At 40.2% G+C, this 24677-nt stretch overlaps 1 protein-coding gene and 1 pseudogene across 1 annotated transcript in view; both read left to right on the top strand.

The window, feature by feature from the left end:
• Positions 1-12830, top strand: part of PYM1 (PYM homolog 1, exon junction complex associated factor) — a 19682-nt gene extending 6852 nt beyond the window's left edge. Inside the window, exons 2-3 of the mRNA XM_045463603.1 lie at positions 11394-11487; positions 11879-12830. Coding sequence (XP_045319559.1) covers positions 11394-11487; positions 11879-12362 — 578 coding nt within the window. The 3' untranslated portion in view covers positions 12363-12830. The remainder of the gene's footprint in view (positions 1-11393; positions 11488-11878) is intronic.
• Positions 12401-24677, top strand: LOC123591857 (annotated as a pseudogene).

Genomic DNA, 24677 nt, shown 5'->3' with positions numbered 1-24677 from the left:
TCGCGGTCCGTGAGTTCGAGCCCCGCATCGGGCTCTGGGCTGATGGCTCAGAGCCTGGAGCCTGTTTCCGATTCTGTGTCTCCCTCTCTCTCTGCCCCTCCCCCGTTCATGCTCTGTCTCTCTCTGTCCCAAAAATAAATAAACGTTGAAAAAAAAATTCTTATAAAAACTCTAAATATTTTTAAAATTATTGGCAGAGTTTTACTGTTTGGGCATGTACCCTCTCATGTTTCATCTGTCAGTGGACTTTTATTTTTTAATTTTTTTAAGTTTATTTATTTATTTTGAGAGAGTGGGGGAGGGACAGAGAGAGACAGAGAGAGAGAGGGAGAGGGAGAAGGAGAATCCTAAGCAGGCTCTGTGCTGTCATCACAGAGCCTGATGCGGGACTTGAACTCACAAACTGTGAGATCATGACCTCGGCCGAAGCCACGAGTCAGACACTCAACTGACTGAGCCATCCAGGTGCCTCTGTTACTGGGCTTTTAGATTGTTTCCAGAATTTTTGTTACAAGAACTCCATGAACATTTTTGTGCATAAATTTTTGCCTGCATTTAGGTCATTGTCTTAGGATTGAGTTCCCAGAAGTAGAATTACTGGGTTGGGGGGGTTCAAACATTTATTTATTTATTAATTCATGTTGATTGTAGCTAACTTGGAAAATGTTTTTGTAAGTAGTATAAAATAGAAGTCACATGCATGTTTGGAAATTCCAGAACCCAAAGATAACTACAGTTACACTTCTTTTTAGTTTTTCTGTCTGTGTACATATGTAGCATATCTATATTTTACATAATTGGGATCATACCAAATGGCTGTTTCCCAAAATATGATTCTCAGAATGCTTAGTAGTCTTGTGAGATGTACTGCAAAATAAGTAAACACAAAATAACAAAATAAAAATAAGGTTCCTTTGGTCAAATAAATTTGGGAAATACTATGGATCACATTCCCATTGTGGATACTCACACGAATAAGAACACATTAACTCCTCATTTAAGTCTTGCCTAAGAACAAATTTCCTTTCTTCCTTCCTTCCTTCCTTCCTCCCTCCCTCCCTCCCTCCCTCCCTCCCTTCCTCTTTCTTTTCCTTTTCTTTCTTTCTTTCTTTCTTTCTTTCTTTCTTTCTTTCTTTCTTTCTTTCTTTCTTTCTCTTTTTCTTTTTTTCTTTCTTTCTTTCTAAGAGAGAGAGAGAGGGAGAGCACAAGCAGGGGAGGAGGGACAGAGAGAGGAAGAAAATCCCAAGCAGGTTCTTTGCTGTCAGCACAGAGCCTGACAGCTCAATCCCATGAGCTGTGGGATCGTGACCTGAGCTGAGATCAAGAGTTGATGCTTAACCAACTGAGCCACCTGGGTCCCCCCCCTTTTTTTCTATGTTTAACCCAGAATTGCCCACTTATTTAACAATTTTGGGGGGTAACTCTTGTTACTATCTTATGGAAGTGTTTTCCAGAAGTGTCTTGTATAACAAAAGCTTTGGGAAATGCTGGTAAAAGATAGGATTACCTTATGTTATCTTGCTATGTTAAGCCAAATTGCTTTCTAAAGACTTTTACGACCAATAATATATGACTATGCTGGTTTAACCACATCTTTGACTGCATTGCTATTATCATCTCCAAAAATTTTACTACTTTGACAGATGAAAATTATATTTTATATTTATATTTTCTTTATTAGTATGGTTGGCCTTTTTTGTATTTTTTGTTTGTTTATAACACAGTATGCAATAACAGTGTAAAATGCACAACCTTTGGAACAAACCTACAGCCTGGGTTTGAATTCTGCAGTTTGCTGACTTTGTAACTTTGGGCAGGCTATTAAATTTCTCATCATCTCTAAAACTAGAATAATCCAGGGGCACCTGGGTGGCTCAGTCAGTTAAGCATATGACTCTTGGTTTCAGCTCAGGTCATGATCTCACAGTTTGTGAGTTCAAGCCCCACACCGGGCTCTGTGATGACAGCATGGAACCTGCTTGGGATTCTCTCCCTTTCTCTCTCTCTTTCAGAATAAATAAATAAACTTTATTAAAACTAGAATAATCCTTCATGGAGTTATGAAAGTGAAATAAGTCATGTATATAAACACAGCCCTGTCCTGAGCATTAAGGAGGCACACAATGGTAGCTGCTACTCTCTTTTTGGAATTGACTGTGAAATTCACATATGTACCATTAGCTTAGATACTACTCTTTAATATGAGCACAAACCACTTTTCAGTATAGTATCACCACATACTAGGTCTCTGCTTATAACTCCCAGTGAAACTGGACTATGTAGTATAAGGTGGAATAGTATTGTGCATTTGTGGTCTTGGACATATATTTAACTTCTTGAAGACTCTTGACCTCAGCTAGAGATGGTAATACCTACCCATTGTCTAGATTCAATAAGGTAATGTATGCAAAGTTCTTATTGCAATGTAGATACTTATTAATAAATGCTCTTTCCTAACTGTTCTCAGCATACTGTGAGTTTTCCACTGCTATGATTTTATTTGTTGTTACTCTTAGAAGGCCCTTTCCCTTCCTTTCTCTGTCTGCAGAAATATCAGCCACTGATTTGTTACTGTTATTGTTACTACTTCTACCTAGTATTTAATGTCAAATCCCTAAGATTTTCTTGATTTTCTGTTACCTTCCCCCATCAAACAGGATGTGATTATTTATTCTCTTGAAATTTGTTACCAGTATGTATCAGTGTCTCTTAAGATACCTAAGACATTTATATTTTTGTTTTATTCTTTGTTTGCCTAACTTGCCTACCCTTCCCCTTACTTAGACTGTAAATTTCTTGAAAGTAGGGACCATTTTACTCAATCTTGATAATCCCTGTATCACTTAGTAGGGTACTTGTGTCCTAGGAGGCTTCCAGTGTTTATTACATTTCATTAATTTGTACTTTTCTGAGGCTATATTCTTGGAGATAACTAGAAAATGCAAATCGCCAATATCAGTATCTTTTTCTTCTCAGTTCTCCTTTTCCTTAATCTCTGTGCACTATTCAATACTGTTTACCACCTGCCCTTAAAACTCTTTTGGTCTTCATGGCATAACACTCTCCTGGTTCTTTTCTAGAATTGTTATTTTCTGTTGCTGCCAACACCTTTTCCTTGTTGAGGAAGATGATCATGACTGTTTTTCCAGGCTCATTCCTCCAAATTGGATCTTCTCTTTCTACATTTTCTCTAGGTGTTAGAAACCACATCTAGGCGTTATAATAATTGTTGGCCCTGAGATCACCCCTAGGCTCAGCTCTGTCTTGTAGATCTCCTTTCTTATTTGAGCAGGTCCCAGGGATTCAACACACCTTTAACAGTCACTTCCACATAACCCCTTAGAGTTCTCCCAGCAAGCCTTGCTTCCTGTCCTGTCTCTTCACTGTTTTCCTGCCACCCCTGAAAACAAGGCCCTTTACAGTTTAAGGCAACAGATTAAGGATTACCAAATAGCAAATGTGAGAAAGTAAGTTTACCAAGTTCTTATAGCAATCTCTAATCTGTAGTTTCTGACTTTCTCAAGGGGGTTACCTGAAAATCCTGATATTCTGCCCTTGTTTTTTATTTCTATGGGTAGGAATCTCCAAACCACTCCCTTCTTTTTGACTTTACCTTTGGATACCGTGAAGGCCAGAGAATGGAACCAAGAGAACATAAAATAGATGCTTCTTTGTGACAGTTGGCTGTTTGGATCGCAGGGCTTCCAGTTAGGATGGCCATTCAAGAAACTTCTGACCTGTTTTTCCTCATTTTCCATCTTTATTAATCTTAAGTCTTCAGCTATAATCTTTGTGCATTTTTCTTAAATATACGTTTGGAGCATTGTCCTTTTCTCCTTAATTTCACATAAGACACTGCCTGTCTAGAATTGAATTAGTTATTTTCACAAAGTTGTCATCTTCTCTGGACTTCGTGTGTGTTTTTTTTAAATTCCAGTATAATTAACATACAGTGTTATATTAGTTTCAGGTGTTGGGCTTTCTTCATATCAGTGATTTTTATTCTCTAAATTTTGCACATTCAAGAGTGATACTGTAATTATTTATTTGTGTTCTTATTTATTACCTTTCTTCCTCACTAGAATGTATGCTACAAAAAGGCAAGACCATTTTCTTTATTCATTGTTGTATCCCTAGCTCCTGTTACAGTGCCTGGCACAACACCCAAGTGGCTCAATAAACATTTAAAATCCACGTGTGAAGAAATATTATTACCATATGCCCTATTTACCCACAGGTATGTTGTGAAAATAAGAGCATACATGTGAAAAGCACCAGATCAAACCCACGGTGGCACTGTTTCAATTATTTCGTCTAATTCAAATCTTGGCAGTCAAATCTCAACAGTCTTCAAGTCTGTTGACTTGTTCTTCACAATGAATTTCTCTTTCATTTTCCTTTCAGTACCCACAGAGACCATCTAAATCAGTTTTTCTCTATTTTAGCTATTTTCATTTTTTCTACCTTTAGTTTATATTACACATTTTGAGGTTAATCTGAAAGCATTGCTTTGAGCATATCGTCTGTACTCTGTTTTTGGCCTTCAGTGCTCTTCTACGGTCTGAAGCTTAAGTCCAAACTCCAGAGAAGATTGGTTACTTTTCATATTCTGACTAATTTACTTCTAGTCTCTTTGCCCATTACATGTGCTTTTTGCCCAAAATATTCTAGGTTCTTGTTCTCTAATATGATACTTAAATTTACTTATTTAAAATATTTTTTTAAGATTTTACTTATTTATTTTTTAATATTTATCTTTAATATTTATTTTTTGAGAGAGAGAGAGAGAGAGAATACAAGTGGGGGGAGGGGCAGAGAGAGAGACGGAGAAAGAATCCCAAGTAGATTCCGCACTGTCAGTCCAAAGCCTGACATGGGGCTCAAATCCATGAACAGTGATATCATGACCTGAGCTGAAACTAAGAATTGGATGCTCAACCAACTGAGCCATCCAGGTGCCCATAAAGATTTTATTTTATTTTTTTAAAGTTTATTTATTTTGAGAGAGCATGGGGAAAGGGTAAAGAGGAAGGGAGGGAGAGAGAGAATCCCAAGCAGACTCTGCACTGTCAGTATGGAGCCTGATGTGGGGCTCGAACCTTGAGATCATGACCTGAGGTGAAGTCGGAGGCTGAACTGACTGAGCCACCCAGGGGTCCTGAAAATGTTATTTTTAAGTAATCTCTTAATCTCTACACCCAATGTGGGGCTTGAATTTACAACCCTGAGATCAAGAGTCACACGCTCTACCAACCAAGCCAGCCAGGAACCCCTATTTATTTATTAATTTGACTTAATTACAGTCTTCTATGCGCCAGGCCCTTTGCTTCAGAGATCAAAGACAAAGTCCCAGTGCTCAAGGAAGTACACAATTATGTTAAACATCAGAGCATGATAAAGGCCAAAACAGGTGTTGTATACAAAGGGCCTGGGGTGGGAAGGAGGAACTGAATTGGAGTTTATACTTGAACTTGACCTTTAAAGACCAACAGGAATTAACTAAGATAAGAATCAAGGAAAGCCTGTTCCAGGCCAAAGGAAGCAAAAGCAAAAAGGCATAGAAAATAGAGACACAGGTCTGGTGAGATTTGTGAGTATTTCAGTCAGCTGGAGCAGAGTGTGAGTGACTAGTAGCTGAGAGGATTGGCCTTTTGTGTGTAGTCCTGTCCTCCAGGTAAATACCCTGAGGACAGTAGGAATCCAGAAAGAATTTTTAGCAGGGTCCTGACTAGTCTCATTTGTCCCTTTGCGTATATTGTCCCATATTCCTGAAATACTTCCCTTTCTTTTCTTGTAACCACACTCCCCACCTCCACCTGTCTAAATCCTGCTTATCTTCCAAAGATTACAACAGATCTGTGTCTTCCACAAAATCTTTATAATAATTACCAGGTCAAAAGTATTTTCACTCTCATCGTGTACCCATTCTCCAACCCATTCAGGTTTGAAACCTAAAATTTGATCTTTTTTAAAGATTTTATTAAAAATTTTTCTTTTAATGTTTTAATTTTTGAGAGCAAGAGAAAGAGACGGAGTGTGAGCGGGGGAGGGGCAGAGAGAGAGAGGGAGACAGAATCTAAAGCAGGTTCCAGGCTCTGAGCTGTCGGCGCGGGCCTGATGCGGGGACCGAACTCGTGAACCTCGAGATCATGACTTGGGCTGAAGTTGGACGCTTAACCGACTGAGCCACCCAGGTGCCCCTAAAGATTTTATTTTTAATGGGACGCCTGGGTGGCTCAGTCGGTTAAGTGTCCAGCTCTTGGTTTTGACTCAGATCATGATCTCATGGTTCTTGAGATTGAGCCCAAGTCAGGCTCAATGCTCAGTGTGGAGCCTGCTTGGGATTCTCTCTCTCTGTGCCCCTCCCTTGCTAGTTCATGCTCTCTCTCTCTCTCTCAAATAAATATTTAAAAATATGCGTAACATTTAATAATTGAAATCATAGTATATTTATATAATTTCATTATGGTTTACATTATGTCGCATTACATGATTTAAAATTTTATCATTTTTAAGAATTACATCCTGTCTCTTTAAAGATTATTTATTTTTAAGTAATCTGTACACTAAATGTGGGGCTCTAACTCTTGACCCTGAGATCAAGGGTTGTACACTCTACTGAATGAGCCAGCCAGGCGACCCTGTTATCATTTGCAATGGATGTGGATGTGTTATACACCATTCCTATATAACTGGACTTGAAGCTTGTTTTTAATTTTTAGCTCTTTTTAGATAATGCCATAATTTTCACTGTCAATTCCTTTTTTTCCTTTTTGTTTTTTTTCCTGTTGGAGGTATTTCCTTATGCTAAATTCTCAAGGTTGGAATTACTAAAATAAAGTGTTGAATTATTTTTTTAAGAGTTTTTTTTTTTAATGTTTATTTTTGAGAGAGTGAGTGTGCATGAGCGAGGGAGAGGTGGAAAGAGAGGGAGACAGAGGATGCCAAGCAGGCCCCATGCTGCCAGTACAGTCCGACGTGCAGCTCAAACCCATGAACCATGAGATCATGACCTGAGCCAAAGTTGGACACTTAACAGACTGAGCCACCCAGGAGCCCCAAATTATTTTTTACTTTAACCCTTTACCCCTCCCCCATCAGCAAATTCCCAAATGTTGATTCTTTGATAATGGATTTGGCATAAGTCTCTTCCTTTCTCACTGTTTCAGCCAATTCTATCACATGCCAGGGTTATTGCACCCTTTTTTTCCCGATTTCCCACGTCTCCAGTGTTTCCACTTTCTAATTCACCTTTTCATCCTGCCAGATTAATTGCCCTAAAACACTGCTTTGAATTCATTCATTAACAAGTATTTACTGAATGTGTGCCACCTGCCAGATATTAAACTCCTTAACTGGCGTTTCAAGGTCTGAACATTCTCCCCTCATTTACTTAAAAAAAATTTAAAAAAAAATATTTTTTTTAACGCTTATTTATTTTTGAGACAGAGAGAGACAAAGCATGAACGGGGGAGGGTCAGAGAGAGGGAGACACAGAATCTGAAACAGGCTCCAGGCTCTGAGCTGTCAGCACAGAGCCCGACGCGGGGCTCGAACTCATGGACCGCGAGATCATGACCTGAGCCGAAGTCGGCCACTTAACCCAACTGAGCCACCCAGGTGCCCCCCCCCCACCAAAAATTTTTTTAATGTTTATTTATTTTTGAGAGAGAGAGGGAGAGAGAGAGAGAGAGAGAGCGCGCACATGCAAGCTGGGAATGGGCAGAGGGAGATGGAGATAAAGAATCCAAAGAAGTCTAGGCTCTGAGCTGTCAGCACAGAGCCCGATGTGGGGCTCAAACTCACAACTGTGAGATCATGACCTGAACCAAACTGATGCTTAACTGGAGCCACCAGGCGCCCCTCCTCTCATTTACTTTATATCAGCCCTCTCACCCACCATCTCCTGATCATGCCATTTCCATTCCCATGTGTGACGTTTTGTTTTAGAATGAGCTTCTATTTAGAATTCAACCTGCCTCCTTTTTCATTTCCTTTAGTTTGACTCTTTAAAGCCCAGGTTCGGTCTCAGTCTTCCCTCCATGAAACCTCAGTTTTTTGATTCTTCAATTTATACTCTTGTGTTTAAACTGTTGGATTTAAGCAAGCAGTATCCTCAAGTGGCTCTCGTTTTATTCACCAGATAAACTTCAAATTCCTTGACCTTTTGTTTAACGCTTTCCAAGATCTGGCCCCACTTTTTAGTACCTAACATGAGCTGTCTGACTTACCTAGACTCCTCTACTTTTTATTCTTTAAATACCCCAACCCCCTTCCCACATCCATGCTTTTTTTTGCTTTTTTGTTCTTTGTCCCATCTTTTCTACCTTTCAAATCTTAACCATTTTCTTTAACAGTTTTTTTTTGGTTTTAGTTTAATTTTATTAATGACATTTGCATTTTGAACAGAAAGCCAATTCAGGGGTCCCTAGTTAAACATCGACTTTTGATTTCTGCTCAGGTTATGATCTCAGTTTGTGAGATCTCACAGTTTGGGTTGGGCTCTGTGCTGACAGTGCAGAGCCTGCTTGGGATTCTCTCTCTGCCTCTCCCCCAGTCCCAATAAATAAGTAAACGTTAAAAAAAAAAAAAAAAGCCAATTCATGGAACAATATATAATCTGTGTGGAAGGCCCCAGACTTAACTTTTTACTTTTCTTTTACAAATCTTTCTTTTTATAAAAGTAATGCTTAAAAAAAAAAAAAAAAGATAATACATGAGGCATCTGACTGTCTCAGTCAGTAGAGCATGCAATTTTTGCTCTCAGGGTTGTGAGTTCAAGCCTCATGTTGGATGTGGAGCCTACTTAAGAAAAAAAAAAGTAATACAAGATATGTATGTATATATAAGATTTTTAAAAACAAATTATAAAAATAAAGATATCTATAAGGGCAAAAAGTATATATCCTAATGGTTAATGGTTTCTATTACCTCTTCTTCCAGGTTATCCCTCTTAAAATAACCAGCATTAAAGGCTTGGTATCTTGGTATGTGTCCTTCCACACCTTTCTCTTTGCCCCTGTGCCCAGACTGTATGGACTACTAAGTGCTGCTCCTTTTGCCCCAACAAAATCGGGAGCATACCCTACACCAGCAGTTCTCAGAATGTCCAGGATCTCTGCGGGTTCCCTAAGACACTTTAAGGACGTCTGCAAGCATAACTGGTTTTATTATAGACTAAGGTGTTCATTGTCTTTTTTTGCTGGGTTGACATTTGCTCTGAGGGTGCAAAAGCCAAGGTGGGGAAAACCGCTGGCCCCTTAGCACTAATCAAGGTGGTTGCACCAAACGACCAGTCATTGTGTTCTTTGCCGCCACATGGTTGCAGTAAATAAGGCCAGTTTCACTTAAGAATATCCTTGATTATGCAATAAGATTTGCTAATTTTATTAAAACCTGGCCCTTGAATACACCTCTTTTTACTTATTTTTTTTCCAGCTCTATTGAAATATAGTTGACATATAACATTGTGTAGGTTTCAGGAGTGCAGTGTGATTTGATGCATGTATATATTGTGAAATGTTTACACAATAAGGTTAGTTAACACATCCTTCACTTCACGTAATCGCCATCCATCTTGTTAAAACTGTACTCTCATAGCAACTTTCAAGAATACAATACAGTTCTGTTAATGGTTATCATGCTGTACCTTAGATTCCTCACAACTTAACTCATTTTGTAACTGGAAGTTACTGATCTCTTTCATGTTCTCTGTGGACTAATTGGGAAGTAAGGATGAAACACTACTGCACACTGGAGTAAGGTGGTGTCTTAAGGAAAAGCACTGGCGCAATTGTCTGCAAGTCACAAGCTAAACAGCTTCCTTTTCATGGAACACCATTTTTACTTAAAAGAACCACTGACAAACCAGTAATTCAGAACTGGGTATCTGATTGGCATTTTCCTGAAAATGAAGGAAGTGAACCCATCATTTCAAGGAAAACAACTGACGGTATTTGTTGCCGATGGTAAAATTCAAGTCTTCAAGTAAAAATCAGAATTTTGGAAAAGTTATATTTGCCACTGCCAGCTTGACAGCTTCCCAGTAAAGACTTTTCTGAGGATATTAGCGAATATGGTTTTTTAAAAAATATTGCATGGTGAAATGGATAATATTGCAAAATAAGAGCAGAAGGGAGATCCTGAAATAAAAAAAAACTTGGAGGATAACTACTCTATATGTTATCCTGCAACTTGCTTTTTCACTTAGTGTGTCATGAACACCATTCAAGCCAAAGTCAATGCATTTATTTATTTTTTATTTTGTTTTCAATGTTTGTTGATAGATGCAACTATATAAAATCAGGGCATGAACATGACTTGATAAAGTAAGTAGACTTAATTTCAATTCTATAATAAGAGGGACCAATTCAGATTCTCACCATTTGTTTCACACCCACAAAACCACTTCAGGGGCATTAACGACCCGTCAAAACTGATCAATTTTGTGCAAGTAAACCATGTTTGTTTTTTAAAGACTTGTGTACTTGCCCAGGCACAAGGATATTAAAATCTAGCACATAAAGCTCATTAATAGAGGTAGAAATACAGGCAATATACTATTACAGCAACAGCCATCATTACAGTTAAGAATTTTTCTGTAACAACCAAATGGATAATCAAATATTGCAACAACTCAAGTATTACTGAGCAAAGTGCATTTCTAGTGTTCAGTGTTGCTGTTCATTTTTTCTAACTTACAACAGCGTATAACTGGCAGCAAAGAAAGTCAGTGCATTTATATCTGACATTCTTTTTTCATAAGAGCGTGGTGTTCCATCCTGTGGATGATCCACATGTATTCGATTGTTCATTTATTGGTGGTCATTCAAGTTGCCTCAGTTTTTGCTGTTTTAAATAATGTAGCAACAAACATCCTTTACAAATATCCTTGTGTACTGGTGCTTTTATATCTATAGTATGGATTCTTAAAAGTTGACCTGTTTTTCATGACCCATCTTAATAAAGCTTCCCCTGTCTACATCTTCTCTCGTCATTTCTCCTTGCTACGGTTCTTGTTTTTGCCCTCTTTTGGCCCCTTTTTCAGTTATTGCCTTTTGATGCCCCAATGCTATTATTGTCTTGTGTTTTGTTTTTTTTTTAAACTCTTCCTCTGTGCCTGTCCTCTTGCCAACTAGATTAAAAATAGAAAATAGTGTAAAAATAGAAACTCCTGAGGGCAGGGATGGTGTATTATACCTCAGTAAATAATGCACACTCAGTAAATAATGATGAGAGGGGCGTTGAGGGTTGATAAGAGAAAAGGGTGCCTTAATGGCTGCATTTAATAGACGGATGGGTGCCCAGGGAAGCTGTATACATTCACTCATGTTTTCAAATTGGGAACTATTTGAAAGCTGGAGTAACTGTCTAACTTAATTCTCTCATTGCAGGCAAATACATTGCCTCAACACAACGACCCGACGGGACCTGGAGGAAGCAGCGGAGGGTGAAAGAAGGCTATGTGCCCCAGGAGGAGGTCCCAGTGTGCGTGGTTAGGCGTGAGGAGGGGGTATTTAATGGAATCCACAGAAAAGAAGAATCTCCTGATCCCAATATCTCATGAAATGCGAGGAGGGAGCAACTATATGAGAAAGAAGAGGAGAGGGGGCTGGGATACAGCGATGAGTGAGGGTTACAAGTGACTAGTTCTGTTCCTATTGGCCTCTGTTTATCAGAATCTCCAAACAGCATTCAGGATATGGAACTATGAGTCCTAGAGACCTTCCCACAGCCTGCAGAACAGAAGAAAATTGGGGAGGGACCATAGGAGAGGAAGGAAGCGAGAGAATGAAAAGAGTGGATTGATTTGGAAGGTTAAGAAAAGGGCTCCAGAAGTCAGTGCTTCTTTGAAACTGTTGGCATCTCTTCCCTGCAGGTATGAGAACAAGTATGTGAAGTTTTTCAAGAGTAAACCCGAACTGCCCCCAGGTCTGAGCCCCGAGGCCACTGCTCCTGCCACCCCATCCAGGCCAGAAGGTGGCGAACCAGGCCTCTCCAAGACAGCCAAACGCAACCTGAAGCGGAAGGAGAAGCGGCGGCAGCAGCAAGAGAAAGGGGAGGCAGAGGCCTTAAGCCGGACTCTCGATAAGGTGTCCCTGGGAGAGACTGCCCCACTCCCCAGCGCTCCGCAGGGCTCCCGGGCAGCCCCTGCAGCTGCCTCTGACCAGCCTGACTCAGCCGTCACCACCGAGAAGGCCAAGAAGATAAAGAACCTAAAGAAGAAGCTTCGGCAGGTGGAAGAGCTGCAGCAACGGATCCAGGCTGGGGAAATCAGCCAACCCAGCAAAGAGCAGCTGGAGAAGCTAGCGCGGAGGAGGGCGCTAGAGGAGGAGCTCGAGGACTTGGAGCTGGGCCTGTGAGGCCTTTGGGGAGCAGGGAATGGACTGCAGAAAAAACCATGGGGCTCTCTGGGGTCCTGGGGAATGTGGGCAGCAGCAGTCAGGGGGGTACCCCCTCCCTACTGACTCACTTCCACTTCTCGTGGCCCAACTCCGTCCTCCAGAGCCTAGCCTCGCCGTCATTCCTTCCCTCTTCTTCCCAACTCCTATTTTTTGGACTTTTCTCCCTCCCATTCCCAGTGTTCAAAATCTCAGTGATTACCCCAGGTACCTTTGCTGCTGATTTGGGTGTCTTGTTTAAAAGAAAATTGGGCGGGTGGGAATGTCTTAGAGAACTGAGGTTGAGGGTAGGGGGAGTACACTCAAGTCGGAGTCTTGGTTCCTGTTCACAGTGTTTATGGGTTATTTCCCCCGCCATCCCTCACCGTTTTTTTTTTTTTTTTGGGGGGGGGGGGGCTTTTTTTTTTTTTTTTTTTTTGGTTTTTTTAAAGAACAGAATAAACTCAAGTAGACAACATGTCTGGCTTTGTCCCTCTTTCCAGCTTCCAGTAGGTGTATTATCTCCTCCAGTTTGGTACAGGAAGACAAATATTGAGAGTAATATTCCTTTTTTTTTTTTTCTTTTTCAAGTAGGCTGCATGCTCAGTGTGGAGCCCAACACCGGGCTTGAACCCATGATCCTGTGATCAAGATCAAGACCTGAGCTGAGATCAAGAGTCAGATGCTCAGGGCGCCTGGGTGGCGCAGTCGGTTAAGCGTCCGACTTCAGCCAGGTCACGATCTCGCGGTCTGTGAGTTCGAGCTCGCGGTCTGTGAGTTCGAGCCCCGCGTCGGCCTCTGGGCTGATGGCTCAGAGCCTGGAGCCTGTTTCTGATTCTGTGTCTCCCTCTCTCTCTGCCCCTCCCCCGTTCATGCTCTGTCTCTCTCTGTCCCAAAAATAAATAAACGTTGAAAAAAAAAATAATAATAATAAAGAAAAAAAAAAAAGAGTCAGTTGCTCAACAACTGAGCTACCCAGGTTCCCTTCCTCCCCCCCCCCCCCCCCCCCCCATTAACTTTTTTGAGAGAGGGAGAGAAAGCATTCCGGGAGCATGTGAACAGGGGGAGGGGGCAGAGGGAGAGAGAGAGAGAGAGAGAGAGAAAATGAGAATCTCAGGCAGGCTCCATGCCCAGGGTGGAGCCCCAGGCAGGGCTCGATCTCATGAACTGTGAGATCATGACCTGAGCTGAAATCAACAGTCAGCTGCTTAACCAGCTGAGCCACCCAGGCGCCCCTATTCCTTTTAATTTTTAAAAATTGTGAGTATATGACCAAATTAGTGACCATGATTTCTGTACCTGTTTGCTCAGACTTCAGTGAATAGTAATTAGGTTATAATAAAAGGAAACTTAGAACAAATTGAATTTGACATGTTAATTTACATGTGTCATTACTATCCTGCTGCATAACAGTGGGGCCTTTGTACCTTCCTTACTGTTTCTTTCCAAAAATAATCCACTTCACAGCATCACTGGGGCAGCTCTTCTGAAATTTTACTTTCTTAGATGCTACCCCAAGATGCATTGTCTGACAAACTAATACAAGAAGAGGCATTTAGAGCTGTCACTTAATTTTTGCATATCTGATTCCCACACCCTCACCACAATCTTTCTTTCTAGCCAGCTGCTAGTGTAGAGACCAATGGAAGGGAAGTCAACTGTAATGAACTGCCTCCGTTGTTCAGAGTTCTTAGCCTGACTCATAAGGTCCCATACAATCTAGCCTCATTTTTTGCCATTCTTCAGCTCTGGTCAAAATGTGCTCCCGAGTGCACTGACTACTTTCTCTTAAAAGAGCCATATTCTCTCTGAGCCTCAGAGAGGCTTTGTCCTTTCTGATCCCTCTGCTTATAATATTCTTGCTGACCCCTTCTGCCTCGTCAACTCTTAGCCTTTGAATCTCAGTGTTATCCTCTCTAGGAAGACTTCCATTAGCTTCAAATATTAATTTAGATGCCTCTCTGAACTTGCTTCCTTACTTAGGTTTGTGATGGGATTTATTATATTATGTTATGCTCGGTTCCGTGTTAGCCCTCCTCCTCCTTGTTAGATCATTGCACTCATCCAGCCCTGGGACTGTTTATCATTGCATCACACTACCCCAAATAGTAAATTCTCAAATACTTAACTGAATGAATAAGGCCACAAGCCATGTGTAGAAACAGAAGATGAGGGATAATTTGTGCCTCAAATGGCTGAGCTCATTAGTAAGGACTTGCCTGGGCACCTCAGTGTGAGACTAAAAGCCTGAGTTTCCTTCTGTAGGACCCCTGCACAATTACGAAAATTTTATAAATAAGGCTTAATTGGCTTATGTATATAGATATTTGATATTTTATAAGTTCAGATGTTTTAGAGGAATCATACTTAACTATTACTAGGGAGAGATTAAGTGCTTTGCAAAAGGATTTACCTCAGTAAACCTTTGAATTTCCTGGATCTTTATTTTTAAAATTATTTTTAAAATGTATTTCTTAATGTTTTTAATTATTTTTGAGAGAGAGTGCACAAGTGGGTTAGGGACGGGGGTGGGGGTGGGGGCAGAGGATCTGAAGTGGGCTTTGCTCTGACAGCAGCAAGCCCGATGTAGGGCTCGAACTCATGAATTGTGAGATCATGACCTGAGCCGAAGTTGGATACTTAACCAACTGAGCCACCCAGGTACCCCTAAATTTTCTGGATCTTAAGTAGTTTTATACAAGTTTATTTTGTTATTTGTTGGGCCCTGTTAGTCATTGTGCCAGTCTGGAGGGATGCAATTATGAATACAGGGATGCAATTATGAGTATGTAGAACCTTCATTTGAGGAAGCTATAAGTTGTGTAAATCACTAATTGAGTACTAGGCACATTAAGTGCTAGGGTAGAGGTACCAGCACTGTTTTGAGGGAGAACTAAGAGAGAAATAATTTCTTCTGATTGGAGGAATGGAAAGACTTAATGATGGTGTTGGATTTTGAAGAAGATTATGACTCATATCTCAACAAAGGCAGGTAGGGGAGAGCAACTGTGCACAAAGGCTTGGCAGCATGGAAGAGATATGGTGAATTTGGTTTCAATTCTGTAGGGGCACTTTTCCTTAGCAAAACATCAGTGTTGATATAGGATGAAAATTTACACATAAACTGGCTAGTGTTTTTCAAAATGTGAGTCATGAAATCAATTTAGAAAGTTCTGGCCAGTAGGATGTTGGGGTTTTTTTTCTTCAAGGTTTTAAGTATTTTCTACATCAAGTATGGGCCTTGAACTTACAACCCCAAGATCAAGAGTCATATGCTCTACTGACTGAGCCAGCCAAGCACCCTACTAGTGGTGTTTCTAAGTGGAGTAGACTAGAAAATAGCAGAGACTGATGCTTAATAAGGATAAATATGTCTCATGATAATTTTGTTTCCAGTGTTGAGTGAGGATATAAAATGTATTCCTTACCTTGGTTTGCAGAAAAATACATTTGAAAGCCACTGATAAAATCAATACCAAGGGGCTGGAGCATCACACATTCTCTCTCTGGTCTCTCTCTTTGGGATGGTTGGGGTAGAAGGTTATTAGTTTAATTATTTCCCCAATGGGCCCTTATAGCTTATGGCAAAGTAAATTAGCTCCTTGCTTTTTTTATACTCTTGAAGCTATATTACTATTTATTTGGCAATTCTTTCCCCTTTGCTGATGATTCCTTCTAATGTGTGAATAGCAAAGATTCTAGAGATCTGAAAGTGAGTTAATTTAGAATTGGCCATTTACCTTCATGGTCTCAGAGCCCTTATTTTATTTTACTTTATTTTTATTTTATTTTATTTTACTTTATTTTATTTTACTTTACTTTATTTTATTTTATTATTTCATTTCATTTTTATATATTTTTTCATTTTTTCTATCATAGCATATCATATCATATCATATCATATCCTTTTATAGAAACAGAGTGCAAGTGGGGGAGAGGGGCAGAGGAAGAGAGAACGAGAATCTCAGGCAGGCTCCATGCTCTGCCCAGGGCAGGGATCCATCCCAGGATCCTGGGACCATGACCTGAGCCAAAATAAAAGAGTTTGTGGCTCAAGGGGCTGAGCCACCCAGACACTCCGTGTTAGTTTCTTTTTATCCACTAGGTGGTGCTGTGAGGGGCTGGTATTTGCAAGTTAGCCTGTCTCCAGACTCCAGCTTGTTTTGAAATTAGCGGATAGGGTTACTTAGTCAGAAAATCTTTTCTCTTCAAGTTCCCAGGCATTCCATCACAGGGCATATAGATCTCCCTTTCCTCTCCAACTATAACTTCCTTTTACAAATTGAGGAGGTTAGAGAATCTGGGATCAAGAAGGTAAAATTTTTTGTCAGTATTGCCATCTCTCAAAAGAGATCAGAAATGGTTTCCATTCCCCTCTAGAGATCAAAGAAGATGCTGAACTGCAGTGGAAAAAGGTGGAGGTTATACCCCAAAAAGAATAACTGGTTTATGGGGCAACAGAATTGGCTGAGAGGAGGGAAGGGAGGAGATACTAAAGGATATCTTCCTTGGGAAAGCAACAAATCGTAGAATCTGATTATATTCAGCAAACATTTTTCAAGAGCTTTCTATAGGCCAGGAGAACATGAAGTTGAGTAAATTTAAGTACCTGGGGTGCCTCGGTGGCTCAGTCAGTTAAGCGTCTGACTCTTGATTTCAGCTCAGGTCATGATCTCACAGTTTCATAAATTTGAGTCCCACATCCAGCTCTGCGCTGACCCTGCAGAGTCTGCTTGGGGTTCCCCCCCCCCGCCCCTCCCCTCTTCATGCTCTTTCTCTGTTTCTCTCAAAATAAATAGATAAACTTTAAAAATTTTTATTAAAAAAAATTTTGGTACTTGCTTGGAGCGCCTCAGTCGCTTAGTTGGTTAAACAACCGACTTCGACTCAGGTCATGATCTCACAGCTCATGAATTCAAGCTCCGTGTGTTGAGCTTTGTGCTGACAGCTCAGAGCCTGGAAGGCAGCTATGCTCACCACTATACCACCAACGCTGCACAGCATACAGCTCAGAGCCTGAAGCCCGCTTTGGATTCTATGTCTCCCTCTTTCTCTGCCCCACCCCCTTACGCCCTGTCTCTCTTTCTCTCAAAAATAAACATTAAAAATTAAAAAAAAAATTTTAGAACCTGCTTTCTAGAAGCTCAAGGAAAAGAGGAAACACTCAACAATAATACAGTGTGATAAATAGGGGCATACACAGGGCTCTGTGGAAGCAGAGAAAGGACCCCTAAGTCAGTAGTGGTGGGGGGGGGGGGCAGGGAGATGGTGATCAGGGAAGGTTTCCTAGAAGAGATGACACCTAGGCTTTCATTCTGGAAGGATAAATAGGAGCCTTCCAATATCCTAGAAATCCACAAGTCTCCCCTGGTGACTTCATTTACTCCTATTATTTCAACAATTACCTCTGTGCTAATAACTCTCAAGGTTTCCCTAGCCCTGTCATCTCCAAAACCTGCCCATCCAGTACCTCCTATTTGAATGTTATTGTTCAAATTCAACTTGTCTAAAACAAAGCACTGAAAGAGGATCAAGGCTTTTGATTTTTATGGTAATCATATAATTTTTTTCCTTATTCAATATATGGGTGGATATCACTTCCTGTATGAATTACTGCAAAAGTATACTAGCTGGTCTCCAACTTAGATCTCTCTCTACCACCCATTTCTCCAGTCTGTCCTATACACTTAGATCTTCAACAAGATTTATCTTCCCAATGTTTATGGTATTGAAAATCAACCTTTAGGGGCGCCTGGGTGGCTCAGTCGGTTAAGCATCCGACTTCGGCTCAGGTCATGATCTCACGGTCCGTGAGTTCAAGCCCCGCGTCAGGCTCTGTGCTGACAGCTCAGAGCCTGGAGCCTGTTTCAGATTCTGTGTCTCTCTCTCTCTCTGACCCTCCCCCGTTCATGCTGTCTCTCCCTGTCTCAAAAATAAATAAATGTTAAAAAGAAATTAAAAAAAAAAAAGAGAAAAAAGAAAATCAACCTTTAGAGGTTCCCTTTGGTCTACCCAATGGAGACCAAGCTCCTTTATCCAATAGTCAAGTCAGTTGCCATGGTTTGAATGTGCCCCCCCCCCCACACCCTATTCATGTTGAAATCCTAACCCTCAAAGGTGATAGTATTAATAAGTGGGGACTTTGAGAGGTGATTAGAATTTGATAGTGGAGCCCTCCTGAGTGGGATTAGTGCTTTTATTAAAGAGACCCCACAGAGCTTCCTAGACTCTTACACCACGTGAGGTTACAAGAAGTCTGTCACCTGAAGTAGGGCCTTCTCCTGGCCATGCTGGCACCCTGATCTTGGACTTCAGCCTCCAGAACTGTGAACAATAAATGTCTCTTGTTTATAAGTTACCCAGTCTGTGGTATTTTATTATAGCAGCCTGAACGGTTTAAGACAGCATTCTATGTTCTGGTCCTGAATGACTCTTCCTATTTTTATATTGTGTGATTCCCTAAAATGCCTTTTATAGCCAAACTCTTCTACTCAATGTTTATTTCCCAAATATAGCTTATGCTTTTCTACCTCAGTGTCTAAGTTTATACTCTTCTCATATTTCTTGTCAAAATGCTATCTACGTTTGGAAGGGGAAGGTTTCCTAAAGATAACATCAAAGGCAGAAAACATACATGACATGATTTATATTTTAATATGTAAAGAGCTCTTGCAAATCAACAAGAAGAGACAACCACTGTAATAGAAAAAATGGCAAAATGCATAAAGAGACAATTTTAATTGATGTGGTTGGATTAAAATCTACCACCATGCTGTTTTATATTTGTCTTATCTATTTTTGTTCCTGTTTTCCTGCTGATCTTTGAGTATTTTTGGTATTTCATTTATCTCCTCTTATTAACTATATATATTTTTTCAATAGTTGCACTAAGGCTTACCATATGCATCTTTAACTTACCACAGACTACCTTCAAATATTATATGACTTCATGTGTAATGTAAAAACTGTACAATAGTATACTTCCATTTTCCTTTCGCTCATCCTTTTTGTTGTTGTCATACATTTTACTTCTACATATATCCCACTGTATATTATTACTATTTTTGTCTTAAAGCATCAGTTATCTTCTTTTTAGATTTTATTTTATTATTTTTGTAAATGTTTATTTTTGAGAGAGAGACAGAGTGCAGGCAGGGGAGGGGCAGAGAGAGAGGGAGACACAGAATCTGAAGCAGGCTCCAGGCTCTGAGTTGTTAGCATGTGGGCTTGAACTCACGAACCGTGAGATCATGACCTGAGCTGAAGTTAGAGGCTTAACCAACTGAGCCACCCAGCCACCCTTTTTAGATTTTATTTTTAATCTCTACACCAAATGCAGGGCTTGAACTCACAACCCTAAGATCAAGAGTTGTATGCTCTTAATGACTGAGCCAGCCAGGTACCCCAAAGAGTCAATTATCTTTTAAACAACTTTTTAATTTATTATTATTATAATTTTTTAATGTTTATTTATTGGAGCACCTGGGTGACTCAGTCGGTTGGGTGTCTGACTTTGGCTCAGGTCTTGATCTCACAGTTCACGAGTTTGAGCCCTGCATCAGGCTCTGTGCTGACAGCTCAGAGCCTGGAGCCTGCTTCAGATTCTGTATCTCTCTCTCTGCCCCTCCCCTGCTCGTGCAATTTCTCTTTCTCTCTCTTTGTCAAAATAAATAAATTGTATTTATTAAAAGTTTATTTAGTTGTTTTGAGAGAGAGAGAGAGAGAGAGAGAGGGAGAGAGAGAGAGAATTCCAAGCAGCCTCCACATTGTCAGTGCAGAGCTGACTTGGGGCACAAACCTACCAACCATAAGATCATGATCTGAGCCGAAACCAAGTGTCTGGACACTTAACTGACTGAACCACCCAGGTTCCCCTTAAAGAACTTTTTAAAAGTGTCTTTTAGGGGCGCCTGGGTGACTCAGTCGGTTGAGTGTCCAACTTCGGCTCAGGTCATGATCTCACAGTCTGTGAGTTCGAGCCCCGCGTCGGGCTCTGTGCTGATGGCTCAGAGCCTAGAGCCTGCTTCTGATTCTGTGTCTCCCTCTCTCTGCCCCTTCCCTGCTCATGCTCTGTCTCTCTCTGTCTCAAAAATAAATAAAAACATTAAGAAAAAAATTTTTTTTAATAAAAATGTCTTTTATATTTACCCACAAATTTACTATTTCCATCCCCTTTATTTGTGTTCATCTGAGTTTTCACTTGATATCATCTTTCTTCCATCTGAAGAACCTCCTGTAGCATTTCTTATAAGTGATAACTTCTTTCAGCTTTTATTTGTCTTAAAATGTCTTTTTTGTCTTCATTTTTACATCCACTGGAAATACTATTCTAGGCTGGCATTTTTTTTTTTTCCATTTAGCACTTTAAGGGTGTTATTCCATTATCTTCTGTCTTGCACTGTTTCTGATGAGAAGTTAATGCTTATGCTTAACCTTTGCTTCAGTCTATGCCATATATCTTTCTCTCTGTCCTCTTTTCAGATTTATTTTTTATCATTGGTGCTCAGCAATTTGGTTATGCTGTGTGTAGGTATAATTTTCTTTGTGTTTATCCTGCATGAGTTTCATCAGTTTATTTGGATCTGAGTGTTAATATTTTTTTCATGAAATCTGGTGAATTTTTTGCCATGATTTCTGCAAATATTCTTTCCTGCTCCCTTGTTTTCCAGTACTCTAGATTATGTGTGTGGTAGAATGCTTGATATCATCCAACTGGTCGCTGAGGCTTGCTTATTTCCCCTCCATCTTCCTTTTCTCTCTGTGCTTCAGTTTACGTTGTTCTTCTGCATCTTCAAGTTCACTGACCTTTTCTTTTTCTTTCTTTTTTTTTTTTCAACGTTTATTTATTTTTGGGACAGAGAGAGACAGAGCATGAATGGGGGAGGGGCAGAGAGAGAGGGAGACACAGAATCAGAAACAGGCTCCAGGCTCTGAGCCATCAGCCCAGAGCCTGACGCGGGGCTCGAACTCACGGACCGCGAGATCGTGACCTGGCTGAAGTCGGATGCTTAACCGACTGCGCCACCCAGGCGCCCCGCGACCTTTTCAACTTTATCATCTAATTTTCTCTAAAGGTCATACAATGGTATTTTTCATTTCTTTTTTTAAGTCTCCATTTATTTCCTCATTGGATTTATGGTTTTCTTGGAATATTTGAACTTATATCAAGATGTTTTGAAGTCTTTACCTATTAATTGCATAATTTCTTTCATTTCTGGGTCTGTTTTTATTGTTTAAGTTTTCTCCCAGCTAGAGATCACATTTTATTTTTTTCTTTTGCTTATTTATGTATTTATTTATTTGGTGGTTGGAGAGAGTATGTTTATTAGATGCTGGACATTGTAAATGTTACATCATCGAATTTCTGGATTTTATTGTCTTTCTTTAAGCTTTGTTCTGGCAGGCAGCTAATTACTTGCATATCAGCTTGATTCATTTGAGGCAGGTTTTTAAACTTTGTGAGGGAAGGTCTAGAGTAACTTTACTCTTGGGCTAGTAGGAGTCTACTCCTAAGACAGCTTTTTTAAGGTATCTAATGAATGCTCTGAATATTTGACGCAGTCTCTCCAGTCTGACTGGTTGGAACTCTAATTTCTTCCATTCCTGTGTGAACTCCAGTAATTATTCACTTTATAATTCCCTAGCAGTTGTTCTTTACCTGGTAGTTGATTTGTGGTCAGTTTCAAGAAGTCTCCTCTGTCACGCTATGCACATGTAGCCTGCTATTCAGCCAAAGACACTGGACCACTATGCAAATTTGTGGAGCTCTTTCGTTGCATAGCTCTCTTCTCTCTAGGACTTTCTCATAGAATCTAGCCTCCTCAGCCTCCCCAAAATCTAATCTCTGTCTCCTCAGCTCAACAAAATCCCTGTACTCTTGTTGGGTTTCCCATCCCTGTGCTATAGTGTGAAGAGTATTTATGGGCAGGTAGTTGGGATAATTGGAAGGTGCACACAATTTTTCTTTCCTTTTCCCTCAGGGATTACAACCCTATGCTGCCTTTGCCCAATATCTTAAAACAATTGTTTCATATATTTTGGGCAGTTCTCTAGGTGTGTGTGTGTGTGTGTGTGTGTGTGTGTGTGTGATGGGAGGACTAGTCTGATACCAGTTACTTTGTCATAGTCAGAAATAAGATAACTCAATTTTCACTTGGTATAGAATTATAGGTTGACATTTTTTTTCTTTCAGTACTTCAAAGACGTCATTCCATTTTCTTCTGAATTATATTGTCATCTTTGTGCCCCTATATGCAGTGTGTCTTTATCAGAAATGAAAAGTAAAACAACCAGATACAATTTACTCTTATGTTATTAAAAAAAAAATCTCAGCGTGGTTATCAGGGAAATGGGTATACTCATATTTCTGGTGGTGTAAATTGTCGAAGTGTTCTTGTAGAGACAGTTTGAACCTAAGATACTAATCATCTAACATATTTTTCCTGTAGAGGCTCCCAGTTGTCTCAGTCGGTTAAGCCTATAGGGGCACCTTGGGTGGCTCATTCGGTTAAGCATCAGACTGTTGGTTTTGGCTCAGACCATAATCTCAGGGTTAGTGAGATCAAGCCCTGCCTCCAGCTCTGCCTGCTTGAGATTCTTTCTCTCTCCCTCTATCCCTCTGTCCTGCTCTCATGTGCTGTCTCTCATTCTCTCTCTCTCAGATAAATAAATAAATATAAAAATAATAATATAATAAAAATGCTAAAATATTTTCTAGGCATATAGGAGAATAGAGAAGAGGTTTTTTTTTTTCTTAAAGTTTATTTATTTAGAGAGAGACAGAGAGAGAGACAGAGAGAGAGAACGAGTGGAAGAGGGGTAGAGAGAGAGGGAGACAGAGAAAATCCCAAGCAGGCTCCGTGTAACCGAGAGATAATGACCTGAGACAAAATCAAGAGTTGGACGCTTAACCATATGAGCCACCCAGGTGCCCCAGAGAGCTTTTTAATTTAAAAGAAATCAGAGTCCACTCCCAAACATCTGGGATTCAAAGTGTCGCACCAGGACCCCCAAACTAAGCCCTCCAACCCCAATAAACCGCACCCCCCACCCCATCTTCTTTGCTGTGGACATTGGAGGGGAGCAAATTGGTCGAACTGTCCTAGAATTGTTTGCAGATGTTGTACTCAAGACTGCAGAAAAATTTTGAATATTGCATACAGAAGAAAAAGGCATTAGACATACTACTGGGAAACCTCTCCATTTCAAAGGGTGCCCTTTCCATCAAATTATTAAGAAATTTATGATTCAGGGTGGAGACTTCTCATATCGAAATGGGGCAGGTAGAGAAAGTATTGATGGTAAAAAATGTGAAGATGAAAATTTCTATTATTGAGCATGACAAATGCGGGCTGCAATACAAATGGTTCTCAGTTCTTAATCACAATGGTTTGCACTCCTCATTTGGATGGGAAACATGTGGTATTTGGCACAAGTAATTAAAGGAATGGGTATGGCAAGGATATTGGAAAATGTAGAAGTGAAAGGTGAAAACCTTGCCAAATTATGCATTATTGCAGAATACAGAGAACTGAAGGAAGGGGATGATATTCCCAAAAGATGGTTCTGGTGACAGTCATCCAGATTTCCCTGAGGATGCAGATATATAGATTTAAAAGATGCAGATAAAATTTTACTAATAACAGAAGTCTTAAAAAAAATTGGACATATTTTTTTTCAAATCCAGAAGTGGGAGATGGCTATTAAAAATATACAAAAGTGCTTTTTTAATGTTTATTTATTTATTTTGAGAGAGAGCAAGCAGAGGAAGGACAGATAGGGAGGGAGAGAGAGAGAGAATCCCAAGCAGGCTCTGCGCTGACAGCACGTGGGGCTTGATCCCATGAACTGTGAGATCATGACCTGAGGTGAAATCAAGAGTCGGTCGCTCAACCAACTGAACCACCCAGGCGCCCCCAAATATACAAAAATTTTAAGATATATGGAAAGTTCAAACGCTGTTATTGAGAAAACGGACAGATAGAAGCTGCAACCTATAGCTTTAAGCTGCATGCTGAATATTGGTGCTAATAAACTGAAGATGCCAAATTGGCAGGGAGCAATTGACAGCTGTTTGGAGGCTCTTGAAATAGACCCATTAAATACCAAAGCATTGTACTGTGAGCTCAAGGATGACAAGGATTAAAGGAATATGATCGAGCATGGGCTGATCTTGAGAAAGCTCAGGAGACAGCACTGGAAGATAAAACTATCTAGACAGAATTGTTGAAAGTTAAACAAAAGATAAAGGCACAGAAAGATGGAGAGAAGGCAGCGTATGCAAAAATGTTTGCCTAA

Source organism: Leopardus geoffroyi, chromosome B4 (assembly GCF_018350155.1).
Source record: "Leopardus geoffroyi isolate Oge1 chromosome B4, O.geoffroyi_Oge1_pat1.0, whole genome shotgun sequence".
NCBI lineage: Eukaryota > Metazoa > Chordata > Mammalia > Carnivora > Felidae > Leopardus > Leopardus geoffroyi.
The sequence above is the reverse complement of the archived record's forward strand: the minus strand, read 5'-3'. Positions and strand labels throughout refer to the sequence as shown.